This window comes from Salmo salar, chromosome 16 (assembly GCF_965601325.2).
Source record: "Salmo salar chromosome 16, fSalSal1, whole genome shotgun sequence".
In the NCBI taxonomy this organism is placed as follows: domain Eukaryota; kingdom Metazoa; phylum Chordata; class Actinopteri; order Salmoniformes; family Salmonidae; genus Salmo; species Salmo salar.
Window position 1 is genome coordinate 97,901,537 of NC_138306.1, and position 19,461 is coordinate 97,920,997.

General features: G+C 45.5%; 1 protein-coding gene across 1 annotated transcript in view; it reads left to right on the forward strand.

The window, feature by feature from the left end:
- The first annotated feature begins 1,668 nt into the window (after window positions 1–1,668).
- Window positions 1,669–19,461, forward strand: part of LOC106575048 (protein FAM117B-like) — a 35,024-nt gene continuing 17,231 nt past the window's right edge. Inside the window, exons 1-5 of the mRNA XM_082962445.1 lie at window positions 1,669–1,686; window positions 4,927–5,157; window positions 7,990–8,142; window positions 8,212–8,295; window positions 9,090–9,203. Coding sequence (XP_082818571.1) covers window positions 1,669–1,686; window positions 4,927–5,157; window positions 7,990–8,142; window positions 8,212–8,295; window positions 9,090–9,203 — 600 coding nt within the window. The remainder of the gene's footprint in view (window positions 1,687–4,926; window positions 5,158–7,989; window positions 8,143–8,211; window positions 8,296–9,089; window positions 9,204–19,461) is intronic.

Consider the following 19,461-nt stretch of genomic DNA (forward strand, 5'->3'; position numbering starts at 1 on the left):
GAGAGTTAATCCTAACCCCTTGGAGAGTTAATCCTAACCCTAACCCCTTGGAGGGTTAATCATAATCCTAACCCCTTGGAGAGTTAATCCTAACCCCTTGGAGAGTTAATCCTAACCCCTTGGAGGGTTAGCCCTAACCATAACCACTTGGAGGGTCAATCCTAATCCTAACCCCTTGGAGAGTTAATCCTAACCCCTTGGAGAGTTAATCCTAACCCTAACCCCTTGGAGGGTTAATCCTAACCCTAACCCCTTGGAGGGTTAGCCCTAACCCCTTGGAGAGTTAATCCTAACCCTAACCCTAACCCCTTGGAGAGTTAATCCTAACCACTTGGAGGGTTAGCCCTAAACCCTAACCCCTTGGAGGGTTAATCCTAACCCTAACCCCTTGGAGGGTTAATCCTAACCCTAACCCCTTGGAGAGTTAATCCTAACCACTTGGAGGGTTAATCCTAACCCTAACCCCTTGGAGGGTTAATCCTAACCCTAACCCCTTGGAGAGTTAATCCTAACCACTTGGAGGGTTAATCCTAACCCTAACCCCTTGGAGGGTTAATCCTAACCCTAACCCCTTGGAGGGTTAGCCCTAACCCCTTGGAGAGTTAATCCTAACCCTAACCCCTTGGAGGGTTAATCCTAACCCTAACCCCTTGGAGAGTTAATCCTAACCACTTGGAGGGTTAGCCCTAAACCCTAACCCCTTGGAGGGTTAATCCTAACCCTAACCCCTTGGAGAGTTAATCCTAACCACTTGGAGGGTTAATCCTAACCCTAACCCCTTGGAGGGTTAATCCTAACCCTAACCCCTTGGAGAGTTAATCCTAACCACTTGGAGGGTTAATCCTAACCCTAACCCCTTGGAGGGTTAATCCTAACCCTAACCCCTTGGAGGGTTAGCCCTAAACCCTAACCCCTTGGAGGGTTAACCCTAACCCCTTGGAAATGCTTGAAATGCTTGATAATGTATGTGATATCAACAGAGAGGTATATTTTCTGGGTGATTTAAATATTGACTGGCTCTCATCAAGCTGCCCACTCAAGACAAAGCTTTAAACAGTAACCAGTGCCTGTAACCTGGTTCAGGTTATCAGTCAACCTACCAGGGTAGTTACAAACAGCACAGGAATGAAATCATCAACATGTATTGATCACATATTTACTAACTCTGCAGATATTTGTTTTAAAGCAGTATCCAGATCCATAGGATGTAGTGATCACAATATAGCAGCCATATCTAGGAAAACCAAAGTTCCACAGGCTGGGACTAATATAGTGTATAAGAGGTCATACAATAAGTTTTGTAGTGATTCCTATGTTGATGATGTAAATAATATTTGTTGGTCTGTGGTGTGTAATGAGGAGCAACCAGACGCTGCACTGGACACATTTATGAAACTACTGATCCCAGTTACTAATAAACCATTAAGAACATGTGTAAAAACGGGTAAATCCCCGTGGATTGATGAGGAATTGAAAAATGTTATGGTTGAGAGGGACGAGGATAAAGCAACGGCAAATAAGTCTGGCTGCACAAGCGATTGGCAAACGTACTGCAAATTGAGAAACCATGTGACTAAACTAAATAAAAAAGACTACACTATGGAACAAAGATTAATTATATAAAGAATGAAAAGCTTTGGGGCTCCTTCATTTATTGAGCAAGTGGAGATGACTAAAGTGCTTGGAGTAACACTAGATTGTAAACTGTCACGGTCAAACCGTATTGATGGAGTAGTAGCTAAGATGGGGAGAAGTCTGTCTATAATAAACCGATGCTCTGCCTTCTTAACAACACTATCAACAAGGCAGGTCTTTTGTTAGCCTTTAGCCGTACCCTCATCCTACTCCTCCTCTGTTCCTCTGGTGATGAAGAGGTTAACCCAGGCCCTGCAGCCCCCAGCACCACTCCCATTCCCCAGGTTCTTATAGCCTTTAGCCGTACCCTCATCCTACTCCTCCTCTGTTCCTCTGGTGATGAAGAGGTTAACCCAGGCCCTGCAGCCCCCAGCACCACTCCCATTCCCCAGGTTCTTATAGCCTTTAGCCGTACCCTTATCCTACTCCTCCTCTGTTCCTCTGGTGATGAAGAGGTTAACCCAGGCCCTGCAGCCCCCAGCACCACTCCCATTCCCCAGGTTCTTATAGCCTTTAGCAGTACCCTCATCCTACTCCTCCTCTGTTCCTCTGGTGATGAAGAGGTTAACCCAGGCCCTGCAGCCCCCAGCACCACTCCCATTCCCCAGGTTCTTATAGCCTTTAGCAGTACCCTTATCCTACTCCTCCTCTGGTGATGTAGAGGTTAACCCAGGCCCTGCAGCCCCCAGCACCGCTCCCATTCCCCAGGTTCTTATAGCCTTTAGCAGTACCCTTATCCTACTCCTCATCTGGTGATGTGGAGGCTAACCCAGGCCCTGCGTTTCCCCAGCTATGGAACCCTGACCTGTTCACTGTGATTACTATTATTTGACCCTGCTGGTCATTTATGAACATTTTAACATCTTGGCCATGTTCTGTTATAATCTCTACCCGGCACAGCCAGAAGAGGACTGGCCACCCCTCAGAGCCTGGTTCCTCTCCAGCCAGTACAGCCAGAAGAGGACTGGTCACCCCTCAGAGCCTGGTTCCTCTCCACCCAGTACAGCCAGTAGAGGACTGGCCACCCCTCAGAGCCTGGTTCCTCTCTACCCAGTACAGCCAGTAGAGGACTGGTCACCCCTCAGAGCCCGGTTCCTCTCTACCCAGTACAGCCAGTAGAGGACTGGCCACCCCTCAGAGCCTGGTTCCTCTGGTCTACCCAGTACAGCCAGTAGAGGACTGGCCACCCCTCAGAGCCTGGTTCCTCTGGTCTACCCAGTACAGCCAGTAGAGGACTGGTCACCCCTCAGAGCCTGGTTCCTCTCTACCCAGTACAGCCATTAGAGGACTGGCCACCCCTCAGAGCCTGGTTCCTCTCTACCCAGTACAGCCAGTAGAGGACTGGTCACCCCTCAGAGCCTGGTTCCTCTGGTCTACCCAGTACAGCCAGTAGAGGACTGGCCACCCCTCAGAGCCTGGTTCCTCTGGTCTACCCAGTACAGCCAGTAGAGGACTGGTCACCCCTCAGAGCCTGGTTCCTCTCCACCCAGTACAGCCAGTAGAGGACTGGCCACCCCTCATAGCCTGGTTCCTCTCTAGGTTTCTTCCTAGGTTCTGGCCTTTCTAGGGAGTTTTTCCTAGCCACCGTGCTTCTACACCTGCATTGCTTGCTGTTTGGGGTTTTAGGCTGGGTTTCTGTACAGCACTTTGAGATATCAGCTGATGTAAGAAGGGCTTTATAAATACATTTGATTTGATATTTAGCTAGTCTGGTAGGCTCTTGCCACTGGACAGCTCGTAGCTGGGTTGTAATCCGTATGAAATGAAGGACGTGTGTATCTGGAGCATGTCTGTCTATTCCTCATATCTAATCAAACGTCAGATATCCTGAACAATGTAGATACAGATATCCAGTGTGATCCCTAGTTTCCCACTTGGGAAGTATCAGAGTTAACCAATAGGAAGCTCTACACAAATAGCGTATTCATTCCAACTCGGAGGTTCCTAGTTTCCGAGTAGCACATGAACTGGGCATTAACGAGTGGATTCCGTGATGACCCTGTATCTGCAAATCTAAACCCTGTTGTAGCTGTGCTTGTTTTAACGTGGTGCCTCTATCGCGGAAGCTACCATCCAAACACACAGCTGTGCTTGTTTTAACGTGGTGCCTCTATCGCGGAAGTTACAATCCAAACACACAGCTGTGCTTGTTTTAACGTGGTGCCTCTATCGCGGAAGTTACAATCCAAACACACAGCTGTGCTTGTTTTAACGTGGTGCCTCTATCGCGGAAGTTACAATCCAAACACACAGCTGTGCTTGTTTTAACGTGGTGCCTCTATCGCGGAAGTTACAATCCAAACACACAGCTGTGCTTGTTTTAACGTGGTGCCTCTATCGCTGAAGTTACAATCCAAACACATTACATGGAATTCTGTGGTTAACCTTCCAACCTTCTAACGCCAAAGGCACAATATGGGCGATGTTTAAACAATAGGCTCGTTGTAGCTGGTGCTTTCACAGTTGGGTTATATTATATATCATTTGAAAGGTAATTTCATGACCTTTCAGAACCACTTGTCAAACTTGGTTTAAAACGTATCAATGTTTTTCCTTTTGTTCCTGTCCTCTGGTGAAAATCCCTATGGGACAGATGTATGCGATGGAGGGATAAAACAACGCGTTATTACATACATACTACCATCGCTGCACTGCTGTCACACAATTCACAACTCTAGGGCACATAGACCTTCAAAAACATCACTATGAGAAATTGTCTCCCCAAGTGAGCCTGACCCTGGCTGATGGACTATACACGTTATAGTCTGTGTTGCTGAGAACTGACTCAAAGTCTATTAGATTTCAGGCATTGTTTTTGTTCTGTAACGGAAAATAATCCGTTTCCGTGACTGTTAAACCCGTATAGACCGACCGGTGGGTTTTATAGACGGTCTGAAACGCAGCCCCAGTCCGCATGGAAACCACCGCACTGTTATTTATACGGTAAATCTCGATCCGCACACGCGCGCCTTGGTCGGTGCAGATCCATCTGCACCACGCGCCCTAGCAACTGCAGCATCAGCACGAGCCGCGCGGTGACTCGCTACGACAAAAGCCACGCACGGGATCCGCTGTGACGGTCTCTCTCCGCTCTGCAAAGCAAAGGATCTTCCAACCCTGTTATTTCCCTGATATTCTCCGCGCTAATCTGCAACGTGGATCCTCGCTATCTGAAATATTTTACATCATTTTCATCGGATGATATATTTTCACCATCACGACAAAAACGGACTGCTCATCGATCAACAACACCGCGCGTTTCAGGACGGCAGGCTACAGCAACGCCCATAGCAACCTCTCTATGCGCATCCACGAGCCATCTGTTCATTACTGCTTGTTTGTGTCTGTCGTCTCCGTCAACGACATCTCTGCTCCGCTGTCGCCCTCTCCCGGTCCCTCTCCCGGTCCCTCTCCCGGTCCCTCTCCCCTGATCCCCCCCAGTCTCCTCTCCAGATTAGCGGCAGGTCTCATCTCTCGCCTCGTTGCTGGGCACGTACCCTCCATCACAAGGCCTCTTCACAGGTGAGCCAATCACTGGATCTGATTATCAACCGGATAATACTACCGGTAATAAATGCACGGCTCGGTATTGATCATACATTTATCATTTATCTTCTCTTGATCATGGCTGTGTGTCCTTAATAGTGATGACTACTGTATCATGTTGTTGTCCCATGTTTAAGAGTGTGGTCCTGTTGAGAGAGAGAGAGGGGGAGAAAGAGGGGAGAGAGAGAAAGAGAGAGCACATTGTTGGCATCTGGTTTGTGTTTGGATCCAGATATGCAGTATGAAGTGCCCTAGTCCCATAGCAACAGTGATGCTTGGTTCTGAGGGAAAGGGGGGGCTCTACTGCCAAATATAGCTTCTCTGCTGGACCAGCTCTCTCTCTCTTGTGTTCGGGTTCATCTGACCAGCATGACAATCATAGCAGAACCAGCTTGTTTCTTCATTGAAACAGGGTTGAGGAGACAGGAGGTAGAGGGACAGGAGGTAGAGGGACAGGGGGTTGAGGGACAGGGGGTTGAGGGACAGGAGGTAGAGGGACAGGGGGTAGAGGGGACAGGGGGTAGAGGGACAGGGGGTAGAGGGACAGGGGGTTGAGGGACAGGGGGTAGAGGGACAGGCGGTAGAGGGACAGGGGGTAGAGGGACAGGAGGATATCTGGGGACAGGAGGATATCTGGGGACAGGGGGTAGAGGGGACAGGAGGATATCTGGGGACAGGAGGTAGAGGAGACAGGGGGATATCTGGGGACAGGGGGTAGAGGAGACAGGGGGTAGAGGGACAGGGGGTAGAGGAGACAGGAGGATATCTGGGGACAGGAGGATATCTGGGGACAGGAGGATATCTGGGGACAGGAGGTAGAGGGGACAGGAGGTAGAGGGACAGGGAGTAGAGGGGACAGGGGGTAGAGGGAACAGGAGGATATCTGGGGACAGGGGGTAGAGGGGACAGGGGGTTGAGGGACAGGGGGTAGAGGGACAGGGGGTAGAATGACAGGGAGTAGAGGAGACAGGGGGATATCTGGGGACAGGGGGTAGAGGGGACAGGGGGATATCTGGGGACAGGAGGATATCTGGGGACAGGAGGATATCTGGGGACAGGGAGTAGAGGGACAGGAGGATATCTGGGGACAGGAGGATATCTGGGGACAGGGAGTAGAGGGGACAGGGGGTAGAGGGGACAGGGAGTAGAGGGACAGGGGGTAAAGGGGACAGGGGGTAGAGGGGACAGGGGGTAGAGGGGACAGGGAGTAGAGGGGACAGGGGGTAAAGGGGACAGGGGGTAGAGAGGACAGGGGGTAGAGGGGACAGGGAGTAGAGGGGACAGGGGGTAGAGGGGACAGGGAGTAGAGGGGACAGGGGGTAGAGGGGACAGGGAGTAGAGGGACAGGGGGTAAAGGGGACAGGGGGTAGAGGGGACAGGGAGTAGAGGGGACAGGGAGTAGAGGGGACTTGGATGGTCTGTGTGATGGCTAAGGGTTTATATGGCTGGGTTGGATGGTCTGTATGATGGCTAAGGGTTTATATGGCTGGGTTGGATGGTCTGTGTGATGGCTAAGGGTTTATATGGCTGGGTTGGATGGTCTGTATGATGGCTAAGGGTTTATATGGCTGGGTTGGATGGTCTGTATGATGGCTAAGGGTTTATATGGCTGGTTGGATGGTCTGTGTGATGGCTAAGGGTTTATACGGCTGGGTTGGATGGTCTGTGTGATGGCTAAGGGTTTATATGGCTGGGTTGGATGGTCTGTATGATGGCTAAGGGTTTATATGGCTGGGTTGGATGGTCTGTATGATGGCTAAGGGTTTATGTGGCTGGGTTGGATGGTCTGTATGATGGCTAAGGGTTTATATGGCTGGGTTGGATGGTCTGTGTGATGGCTAAGGGTTTATGTGGCTGGGTTGGATGGTCTGTGTGATGGCTAAGGGTTTATATGGCTGGGTTGGATGGTCTGTGTGATGGCTAAGGGTTTATATGGCTGGGTTGGATGGTCTGTGTGATGGCTAAGGGTTTATATGGCTGGGTTGGATGGTCTGTGTGATGGCTAAGGGTTTATATGGCTGGGTTGGATGGTCTGTATGATGGCTAAGGGTTTATATGGCTGGGTTGGATGGTCTGTGTGATGGCTAAGGGTTTATATGGCTGGTTGGATGGTCTGTGTGATGGCTAAGGGTTTATATGGCTGGGTTGGATGGTCTGTATGATGGCTAAGGGTTTATATGGCTGGTTGGATGGTCTGTATGATGGCTAAGGGTTTATATGGCTGGGTTGGATGGTCTGTGTGATGGCTAAGGGTTTATGTGGCTGGGTTGGATGGTCTGTGTGATGGCTAAGGGTTTATATGGCTGGTTGGATGGTCTGTGTGATGGCTAAGGGTTTATATGGCTGGTTGGATGGTCTGTATGATGGCTAAGGGTTTATATGGCTGGGTTGGATGGTCTGTGTGATGGCTAAGGGTTTATATGGCTGGGTTGGATGGTTAGTGTGATGGCTAAGGGTTTATATGGCTGGGTTGGATGGTTAGTGTGTATTGTATTGATGGTTTACATCAGTAGGGCACCTGCCTCAGTCTGAGCATCTCACAGTAGAATGAGCTTTAGCATAGGCCTGTGGAGGGTTAGGGATTGGACAGACAGACAGAGGATCAAACCATCTGTCTAGCTGCCCCAGACTTTATCCCCAGCCAACAAATGCCTATAGGGTCGCTCTGGGTAGATAGGCTTTCTGTTGACATAGCTAATGTTTGTTTACTAACACAAGGGCTGTTTACAAACAACTCTTTGCTAATTTGTTAGAATGAAATGTATTTCTTATTATCCCCTCTCTTCTTCTCCTCCTGTCTTTCTGCAGAGAGCAGCTGATTCAGCTCCCCCCATTTCCTCTGGCTCCTCCCAGCTGTGGCCCCTACTGGGCACGCTCCCTGGCTCTTACCTGATTGGTCCCCGGCCTCAGGACGGAAGCCACGCCCACCACACTCCCTGCATGAGGGACAAGGCCACTCAGGTGAGTGTGTGTATGAGTGTGTGTTTGTTTGTATGCCTGCGTCTCACCTGTCTCTCTCTGTGGTGTCAGACCCCCAGGGCCTGGGCGGATGAGAGGAGGCGGGGGAGCCACAAGAGGTCCGCCTCCTGCGGGAGCACCGACCAGCTGAAAGAGGTCAGTCACACGGTTCAGCCTCTGCCTTTAGATAGTGACAACATAATGACAACATAATGACAACATAATGACAACATAATAACAACATAGTTACAACATAATGACAACAACATTACTCCTCCAGATTGCTAAATTAGATAACAACACCAATATACCCCCTAACCCAGTAACTCTTCCCTCCTCCAGATTGCTAACCCAGTAACTCTTCCCTCCTCCAGATTGCTAACCCAGTAACTCTTCCCTCCTCCAGATTGCTAACCCAGTAACTCTTCCCTCCTCCAGATTGCTAACCCAGTAACTCTTCCCTCCTCCAGATTGCTAACCCAGTAACTCTTCCCTCCTCCAGATTGCTAACCCAGTAACTCTTCCCTCCTCCAGATTGCTAACCCAGTAACTCTTCCCTCCTCCAGATTGCTAACCCAGTAACTCTTCCCTCCTCCAGATTGCTAACCCAGTAACTCTTCCCTCCTCCAGATTGCTAACCCAGTAACTCTTCCCTCCTCCAGATTGCTAACCCAGTAACTCTTCCCTCCTCCAGATTGCTAACCCAGTAACTCTTCCCTCCTCCAGATTGCTAACCCAGTAACTCTTCCCTCCTCCAGATTGCTAACCCAGTAACTCTTCTCTCCTCCAGATTGCTAACCCAGTAAGTCTTCTCTCCTCCAGATTGCTAACCCAGTAACTCTTCCCTCCTCCAGATTGCTAACCCAGTAACTCTTCTCTCCTCCAGATTGCTAACCCAGTAACTCTTCCCTCCTCCAGATTGCTAACCCAGTAACTCTTCCCTCCTCCAGATTGCTAAATTGCGACAGCAACTCCAGCGCAGTAAGCGCAGCAGCCGTCACCGCAGGGACAAGGACCGCAAGTCCCCCTTCAACGGTAGTCATGCTGCCATCACCCAGTCACAGGTACCCTACCCTGAGCCTAACCCTAACCCTAACCCTAACCCTAACCCAGTCACAGGTACCCTACCCTGAGCCTAAGCCTAACCCTAACCCAGTCACAGGTACCCTACCCTGAGCCTAACCCTAACCCTAACCCAGTCACAGGTACCCTACCCTGAGCCTAAGCCTAACCCTAACCCTAACCCAGTCACAGGTACCCCACCCTGAGCCTAACCCTAACCATCACCCAGTCACAGGTACCCTACCCTGAGCCTAACCCTAACCATCACCCAGTCACAGGTACCCTACCCTGAGCCTAACCCTAACCATCACCCAGTCACAGGTACCCTACCCTGAGCCTAACCCTAACCATCACCCAGTCACAGGTACCCTACCCTGAGCCTAACCCTAACCCTAACCCAGTCACAGGTACCCTACCCTGAGCCTAACCCTAACCCTAACCCAGTCACAGGTACCCTACCCTGAGCCTAACCCTAACCATCACCCAGTCACAGGTACCCTACCCTGAGCCTAACCCTAACCATCACCCAGTCACAGGTACCCTACCCTGAGCCTAACCCTAACCCTAACCCAGTCACAGGTACCCTACCCTGAGCCTAACCCTAACCATCACCCAGTCACAGGTACCCCACCCTGAGCCTAACCCTAACCATCACCCAGTCACAGGTACCCTAACCTTTAGTTATAGAGAGTACCCTAACCCTAACCTTTAGTTATAGAGAGTACCCTAACCTTTAGTTATAGAGAGTACCCTAACCCTAACCTTTAGTTACAGAGAGTACCCTAACCCTAAACTTTAGTTATAGAGAGTACCCTAAACTTTAGTTATAGAGAGTACCCTAACCCTAACCTTTAGTTATAGAGAGCACCCTAACCTTTAGTTGCAGAGAGTACCCTAACCCTAACCTTTAGTTACAGAGAGTACCCTAACCTTTAGTTATAGAGAGTACCCTAACCCTTAGTTACAGAGAGTACCCTAAACTTTAGTTATAGAGAGTACCCTAACCCTAACCTTTAGTTATAGAGAGTACCCTAACCTTTAGTTATAGAGAGTACCCTAACCCTAACCTTTAGTTATAGAGAGTACCCTAACCCTAACCTTTAGTTATAGAGAGTACCCTAACCCTTAGTTACAGAGAGTTCCCTAACCTTTAGTTACAGAGAGTACCCTAACCCTAACCTTTAGTTATAGAGAGTACCCTAACCCTAACCTTTAGTTACAGAGAGTACCCTAACCCTAACCTTTAGTTATAGAGAGTACCCTAACCTTTAGTTATAGAGAGTACCCTAACCGTAACCTTTAGTTATAGAGAGTACCCTAACCCTAACCTTTAGTTACAGAGAGTACCCTAACCCTAACCCTTAGTTACAGAGAGTTCCCTAACCTTTAGTTACAGAGAGTACCCTAACCCTAACCTTTAGTTACAGAGAGTACCCTAACCTTTAGTTGCAGAGAGTACCCTAACCTTTAGTTATAGAGAGTACCCTAACCCTAACCTTTAGTTACAGAGAGTACCCTAACCTTTAGTTACAGAGAGTACCCTAAACCTAACCTTTAGTTACAGAGAGTACCCTAACCCTAACCTTTAGTTACAGAGAGTACCCTAACCCTAACCTTTAGTTATAGAGAGTACCCTAACCTTTAGTTATAGAGAGTACCCTAACCCTAACCTTTAGTTACAGAGAGTACCCTAACCTTTAGTTACAGAGAGTACCCTAACCTTTAGTTACAGAGAGTACCCTAACCCTAACCTTTAGTTATAGAGAGTACCCTAACCTTTAGTTATAGAGAGTACCCTAACCTCTAGTTACAGAGAGTACCCTAACCCTAACCTTTAGTTACAGAGAGTACCCTAACCCTAACCTTTAGTTACAGAGAGTACCCTAACCCTAACCTTTAGTTACAGAGAGTACCCTAACCTTTAGTTACAGAGAGTACCCTAACCTTTAGTTACAGAGAGTACCCTAACCCTAACCTTTAGTTACAGAGAGTACCCTAACCTTTAGTTACAGAGAGTACCCTAACCTTTAGTTGCAGAGAGTACCCTAACCCTAACCTTTAGTTACAGAGAGTTCCCTAACCTTTAGTTACAGAGAGTACCCTAACCCTAACCTTTAGTTATAGAGAGTACCCTAACCCTAACCTTTAGTTATAGAGAGTACCCTAACCTTTAGTTATAGAGAGTACCCTAACCCTTAGTTACAGAGAGTTCCCTAACCTTTAGTTACAGAGAGTACCCTAACCCTAACCTTTAGTTACAGAGAGTACCCTAACACTAACCTTTAGTTATAGAGAGTACCCTAACCCTAACCTTTAGTTACAGAGAGTACCCTAACCCTAACCTTTAGTTATAGAGAGTACCCTAACCCTAACCTTTAGTTACAGAGAGTACCCTAACCCTAACCTTTAGTTACAGAGAGTACCCTAACCCTAACCTTTAGTTACAGAGAGTACCCTAACCTTTAGTTACAGAGAGTACCCTAACCCTAACCTTTAGTTACAGAGAGTACCCTAACCTTTAGTTGCAGAGAGTACCCTAACCCTAACCTTTAGTTACAGAGAGTACCCTAACCTTTAGTTATAGAGAGTACCCTAACCTTTAGTTATAGAGAGTACCCTAACCCTAACCTTTAGTTACAGAGAGTACCCTAACCTTTAGTTACAGAGAGTACCCTAACCTTTAGTTATAGAGAGTACCCTAACCTTTAGTTATAGAGAGTACCCTAACCCTAACCTTTAGTTATAGAGAGTACCCTAACCCTAACCTTTAGTTACAGAGAGTACCCTAACCCTAACCTTTAATTACAGAGAGTACCCTAACCCTAACCTTTAGTTATAGAGAGTACCCTAACCCTAACCTTTAGTTATAGAGAGTACCCTAACCCTAACCATTAGTTACAGAGAGTACCCTAACCCTAACCTTTAGTTATAGAGAGTACCCTAACCCTAACCTTTAGTTGCAGAGAGTACCCTAACCCTAACCTTTAGTTACAGAGAGTACCCTAACCCTAACCTTTAGTTACAGAGAGTACCCTAACCTTTAGTTACAGAGAGTACCCTAACCTTTAGTTACAGAGAGTACCCTAACCCTAACCTTTAGTTACAGAGAGTACCCTAACCTTTAGTTACAGAGAGTACCCTAACCTTTAGTTACAGAGAGTACCCTAACCCTAACCTTTAGTTACAGAGAGCACCCTAACCTTTAGTTGCAGAGAGTACCCTAACCCTAACCTTTAGTTACAGAGAGTTCCCTAACCTTTAGTTACAGAGAGTACCCTAACCCTAACCTTTAGTTATAGAGAGTACCCTAACCCTAACCTTTAGTTACAGAGAGTACCCTAACCTTTAGTTAAGAGAGTACCCTAACCCTAACCTTTAGTTACAGAGAGTACCCTAACCCTAACCTTTAGTTACAGAGAGTACCCTAACCCTAACCTTTAGTTACAGAGAGTACCCTAACCCTAACCTTTAGTTATAGAGAGTACCCTAACCCTAACCTTTAGTTACAGAGAGTACCCTAACCCTAACCTTTAGTTACAGAGAGTACCCTAACCTTTAGTTACAGAGAGTACCCTAACCCTAACCTTTAGTTACAGAGAGTACCCTAACCTTTAGTTACAGAGAGTACCCTAACCCTAACCTTTAGTTACAGAGAGTACCCTAACCCTAACCTTTAGTTACAGAGAGTACCCTAACCCTAACCTTTAGTTATAGAGAGTACCCTAACCCTAACCTTTAGTTACAGAGAGTACCCTAACCCTAACCTTTAGTTACAGAGAGTACCCTAACCTTTAGTTACAGAGAGTACCCTAACCTTTAGTTACAGAGAGTACCCTAACCCTAACCTTTAGTTACAGAGAGTACCCTAACCTTTAGTTGCAGAGAGTACCCTAACCCTAACCTTTAGTTACAGAGAGTACCCTAACCTTTAGTTATAGAGAGTACCCTAACCCTAACCTTTAGTTACAGAGAGTACCCTAACCTTTAGTTACAGAGAGTACCCTAACCCTAACCTTTAGTTATAGAGAGCCCCTACCCTAACCTTTAGTTATAGAGAGCACCCTAACCCTAACCTTTAATTACAGAGAGTACCCTAACCCTAACCTTTAGTTACAGAGAGTACCCTAACCTTTAGTTACAGAGAGTACCCTAACCTTTAGTTACAGAGAGTACCCTAACCCTAACCTTTAGTTATAGAGAGTACCCTAACCTTTAGTTATAGAGAGTACCCTAACCTCTAGTTACAGAGAGTACCCTAACCCTAACCTTTAGTTACAGAGAGTACCCTAACCCTAACCTTTAGTTACAGAGAGTACCCTAACCCTAACCTTTAGTTGCAGAGAGTACCCTAACCCTAACCTTTAGTTACAGAGAGTACCCTAACCTTTAGTTATAGAGAGTACCCTAACCCTAACCTTTAGTTATAGAGAGTACCCTAACCCTAACCTTTAGTTACAGAGAGTACCCTAACCCTAACCTTTAGTTATAGAGAGTACCCTAACCCTAACCTTTAGTTACAGAGAGTACCCTAACCTTTAGTTACAGAGAGTACCCTAACCCTAACCTTTAGTTACAGAGAGTACCCTAACCCTAACCTTTAGTTGCAGAGAGTACCCTAACCCTAACCTTTAGTTACAGAGAGTACCCTAACCCTAACCTTTAATTACAGAGAGTACCCTAACCTTTAGTTGCAGAGAGTACCCTAACCCTAACCTTTAGTTACAGAGAGTACCCTAACCTTTAGTTACAGAGAGTACCCTAACCCTAACCTTTAGTTATAGAGAGTACCCTAACCCTAACCTTTAGTTATAGAGAGTACCCTAACCTTTAGTTATAGAGAGTACCCTAACCTTAGTTAAGAGAGTCCCTAACCTTTAGTTACAGAGAGTACCCTAACCCTAACCTTTAGTTACAGAGAGTACCCTAACCCTAACCTTTAGTTACAGAGAGTACCCTAACCCTAACCTTTAGTTACAGAGAGTACCCTAACCCTACCTTTAGATATAGAGAGTACCCTAACCCTAACCTTTAGTTACAGAGAGTACCCTAACCCTAACCTTTAGTTATCAGAGAGTACCCTAACCCTAACCTTTAGTTATAGAGAGTACCCTAACCTTTAGTTGCAGAGAGTACCCTAACCTTTAGTTGCAGAGAGTACCCTAACCCTAACCTTTAGTTACAGAGAGTACCCTAACCTTTAGTTACAGAGAGTACCCTAACCCTAACCTTTAGTTATAGAGAGCACCCTAACCCTAACCTTTAGTTACAGAGAGTACCCTAACCTTTAGTTATAGAGAGTACCCTAACCCTAACCTTTAGTTACAGAGAGTACCCTAACCCTAACCTTTAGTTATAGAGAGTACCCTAACCCTAACCTTTAGTTACAGAGAGTACCCTAACCCTAACCTTTAGTTACAGAGAGTACCCTAACCCTAACCTTTAGTTACAGAGAGTACCCTAACCTTTAGTTGCAGAGAGTACCCTAACCCTAACCTTTAGTTACAGAGAGTTCCCTAACCTTTAGTTGCAGAGAGTACCCTAACCCTAACCTTTAGTTACAGAGAGTACCCTAACCTTTAGTTACAGAGAGTACCCTAACCCTAACCTTTAGTTACAGAGAGTACCCTAACCTTTAGTTACAGAGAGTTTCCTAACCTTTAGTTACAGAGAGTACCCTAACCCTAACCTTTAGTTACAGAGAGTACCCTAACCTTTAGTTACAGAGAGTACCCTAACCTTTAGTTGCAGAGAGTACCCTAACCCTAACCTTTAGTTACAGAGAGTACCCTAACCTTTAGTTACAGAGAGTACCCTAACCTTTAGTTACAGAGAGTACCCTAACCCTAACCTTTAGTTACAGAGAGTACCCTAACCCTAACCTTTAGTTACAGAGAGTACCCTAACCTTTAGTTATAGAGAGTACCCTAACCCTAACCTTTAGTTACAGAGAGTACCCTAACCCTAACCTTTAGTTATAGAGAGCACCCTAACCCTAACCTTTAGTTATAGAGTACCCTAACCCTAACCTTTAGTTACAGAGAGTACCCTAACCCTAACCTTTAGTTATAGAGAGCACCCTAACCCTAACCTTTAGTTACAGAGAGTACCCTAACCTTTAGTTACAGAGAGTACCCTAACCCTAACCTTTAGTTATAGAGAGTACCCTAACCCTAACCTTTAGTTGCAGAGAGTACCCTAACCCTAACCTTTAGTTACAGAGAGTACCCTAACCTTTAGTTATAGAGAGTACCCTAACCCTAACCTTTAGTTATAGAGAGTACCCTAACCCTAACCTTTAGTTACAGAGAGTACCCTAACCCTAACCTTTAGTTATAGAGAGTACCCTAACCCTAACCTTTAGTTACAGAGAGTACCCTAACCTTTAGTTATAGAGAGTACCCTAACCCTAACCTTTAGTTACAGAGAGTACCCTAACCCTAACCTTTAGTTGCAGAGAGTACCCTAACCTTTAGTTACAGAGAGTACCCTAACCCTAACCTTTAGTTACAGAGAGTACCCTAACCTTTAGTTGCAGAGAGTACCCTAACCTTTAGTTACAGAGAGTACCCTAACCCTAACCTTTAGTTACAGAGAGTACCCTAACCCTAACCTTTAGTTACAGAGAGTACCCTAACCCTAACCTTTAGTTATAGAGAGTACCCTAACCTTTAGTTGCAGAGAGTACCCTAACCTTTAGTTGCAGAGAGTACCCTAACCTTTAGTTGCAGAGAGTACCCTAACCTTTAGTTATAGAGAGTACCCTAACCCTAACCTTTAGTTACAGAGAGTACCCTAACCTTTAGTTACAGAGAGTACCCTAACCTTTAGTTATAGAGAGTACCCTAACCCTAACCTTTAGTTACAGAGAGTACCCTAACCTTTAGTTATAGAGAGTACCCTAACCCTAACCTTTAGTTACAGAGAGTACCCTAACCTTTAGTTACAGAGAGTACCCTAACCTTTAGTTATAGAGAGTACCCTAACCCTAACCTTTAGTTACAGAGAGTACCCTAACCCTAACCTTTAGTTACAGAGAGCACCCTAACCTTTAGTTGCAGAGAGTACCCTAACCCTAACCTTTAGTTATAGAGAGTACCCTAACCCTAACCTTTAGTTATAGAGAGTACCCTAACCTTTAGTTACAGAGAGTACCCTAACCCTAACCTTTAGTTACAGAGAGTACCCTAACCCTAACCTTTAGTTACAGAGTACCCTAACCTTTAGTTATAGAGAGTACCCTAACCCTAACCTTTAGTTATAGAGAGTACCCTAACCCTAACCTTTAGTTACAGAGAGTACCCTAACCCTAACCTTTAGTTACAGAGAGTACCCTAACCCTAACCTTTAGTTATAGAGAGTACCCTAACCCTAACCTTTAGTTACAGAGAGTACCCTAACCCTAACCTTTAGTTACAGAGAGTACCCTAACCTTTACTTACAGAGAGTACCCTAACCCTAACCTTTAGTTACAGAGAGTACCCTAACCTTTAGTTACAGAGAGTACCCTAACCCTAACCTTTAGTTATAGAGAGTACCCTAACCTTTAGTTACAGAGAGTACCCTAACCCTAACCTTTAGTTACAGAGAGTACCCTAACCTTTAGTTACAGAGAGCACCCTAACCCTAACCTTTAGTTATAGAGAGTACCCTAACCTTTAGTTATAGAGAGTACCCTAACCTTTAGTTATAGAGAGTACCCTAACCTTTAGTTATAGAGACTACCCTAACCCTAACCTTTAGTTATAGAGAGTACCCTAACCCTAACCTTTAGTTACAGAGAGTACCCTAACCCTAACCTTTAGTTACAGAGAGTACCCTAACCCTAACCTTTAGTTACAGAGAGTACCCTAACCTTTAGTTATAGAGAGTACCCTAACCCTAACCTTTAGTTACAGAGAGTACCCTAACCCTAACCTTTAGTTACAGAGAGTACCCTAACCCTAACCTTTAGTTATAGAGAGCACCCTAACCCTAACCTTTAGTTACAGAGAGTACCCTAACCTTTAGTTACAGAGAGTACCCTAACCCTAACCTTTAGTTATAGAGAGTACCCTAACCCTAACCTTTAGTTGCAGAGAGTACCCTAACCCTAACCTTTAGTTACAGAGAGTACCCTAACCTTTAGTTATAGAGAGTACCCTAACCCTAACCTTTAGTTATAGAGAGTACCCTAACCCTAACCTTTAGTTACAGAGAGTACCCTAACCCTAACCTTTAGTTATAGAGAGTACCCTAACCCTAACCTTTAGTTACAGAGAGTACCCTAACCCTAACCTTTAGTTGCAGAGAGTACCCTAACCCTAACCTTTAGTTACAGAGAGTACCCTAACCCTAACCTTTAGTTATAGAGAGTACCCTAACCCTAACCTTTAGTTACAGAGAGTACCCTAACCCTAACCTTTAATTACAGAGAGTACCCTAACCTTTAGTTACAGAGAATACCCTAACCCTAACCTTTAGTTACAGAGAGTACCCTAACCTTTAGTTACAGAGAGTACCCTAACCCTAACCTTTAGTTATAGAGAGTACCCTAACCTTTAGTTACAGAGAGTACCCTAACCCTAACCTTTAGTTACAGAGAGTACCCTAACCTTTAGTTACAGAGAGCACCCTAACCCTAACCTTTAGTTATAGAGAGCACCCTAACCCTAACCTTTAGTTACAGAGAGTACCCTAACCCTAACCTTTAGTTATAGAGAGTACCCTAACCCTAACCTTTAGTTATAGAGAGCACCCTAACCCTAACCTTTAGTTACAGAGAGTACCCTAACCTTTAGTTACAGAGAGTACCCTAACCTTTAGTTATAGAGAGTACCCTAACCTTTAGTTATAGAGAGTACCCTAACCTTTAGTTATAGAGAGTACCCTAACCTTTAGTTATAGAGAGTACCCTAACCCTAACCTTTAGTTATAGAGAGTACCCTAACCCTAACCTTTAGTTACAGAGAGTACCCTAACCCTAACCTTTAGTTACAGAGAGTACCCTAACCTTTAGTTATAGAGAGTACCCTAACCCTAACCTTTAGTTACAGAGAGTACCCTAACCTTTAGTTATAGAGAGTACCCTAACCCTAACCTTTAGTTACATAGAGTACCCTAACCTTTAGTTATAGAGAGTACCCTAACCCTAACCTTTAGTTATAGAGAGTACCCTAACCTTTAGTTGCAGAGAGTACCCTAACCTTTAGTTGCAGAGAGTACCCTAACCCTAACCTTTAGTTACAGAGAGTACCCTAACCTTTAGTTACAGAGAGTACCCTAACCCTAACCTTTAGTTATAGAGAGCACCCTAACCCTAACCTTTAGTTATAGAGAGCACCCTAACCCTAACCTTTAGTTACAGAGAGTACCCTAACCTTTAGTTATAGAGAGTACCCTAACCCTAACCTTTAGATACAGAGAGTACCCTAACCCTAACCTTTAGTTATAGAGAGTACCCTAACCCTAACCTTTAGTTACAGAGAGTACCCTAACCCTAACCTTTAGTTACAGAGAGTACCCTAACCCTAACCTTTAGTTACAGAGAGTACCCTAACCTTTAGTTGCAGAGAGTACCCTAACCCTAACCTTTAGTTACAGAGAGTACCCTAACCTTTAGTTACAGAGAGTACCCTAACCTTTAGTTACAGAGAGTACCCTAACCCTAACCTTTAGTTACAGAGAGTACCCTAACCCTAACCTTTAGTTACAGAGAGTACCCTAACCTTTAGTTATAGAGAGTACCCTAACCCTAACCTTTAGTTACAGAGAGTACCCTAACCCTAACCTTTAGTTATAGAGAGCACCCTAACCCTAACCTTTAGTTATAGAGAGTACCCTAACCCTAACCTTTAGTTACAGAGAGTACCCTAACCCTAACCTTTAGTTATAGAGAGCACCCTAACCCTAACCTTTAGTTACAGAGAGTACCCTAACCTTTAGTTACAGAGAGTACCCTAACCCTAACCTTTAGTTATAGAGAGTACCCTAACCCTAACCTTTAGTTGCAAGAGTACCCTAACCCTAACCTTTAGTTACAGAGAGTACCCTAACCTTTAGTTATAGAGAGTACCCTAACCCTAACCTTTAGTTATAGAGAGTACCCTAACCCTAACCTTTAGTTACAGAGAGTACCCTAACCCTAACCTTTAGTTATAGAGAGTACCCTAACCCTAACCTTTAGTTACAGAGAGTACCCTAACCTTTAGTTATAGAGAGTACCCTAACCCTAACCTTTAGTTACAGAGAGTACCCTAACCCTAACCTTTAGTTGCAGAGAGT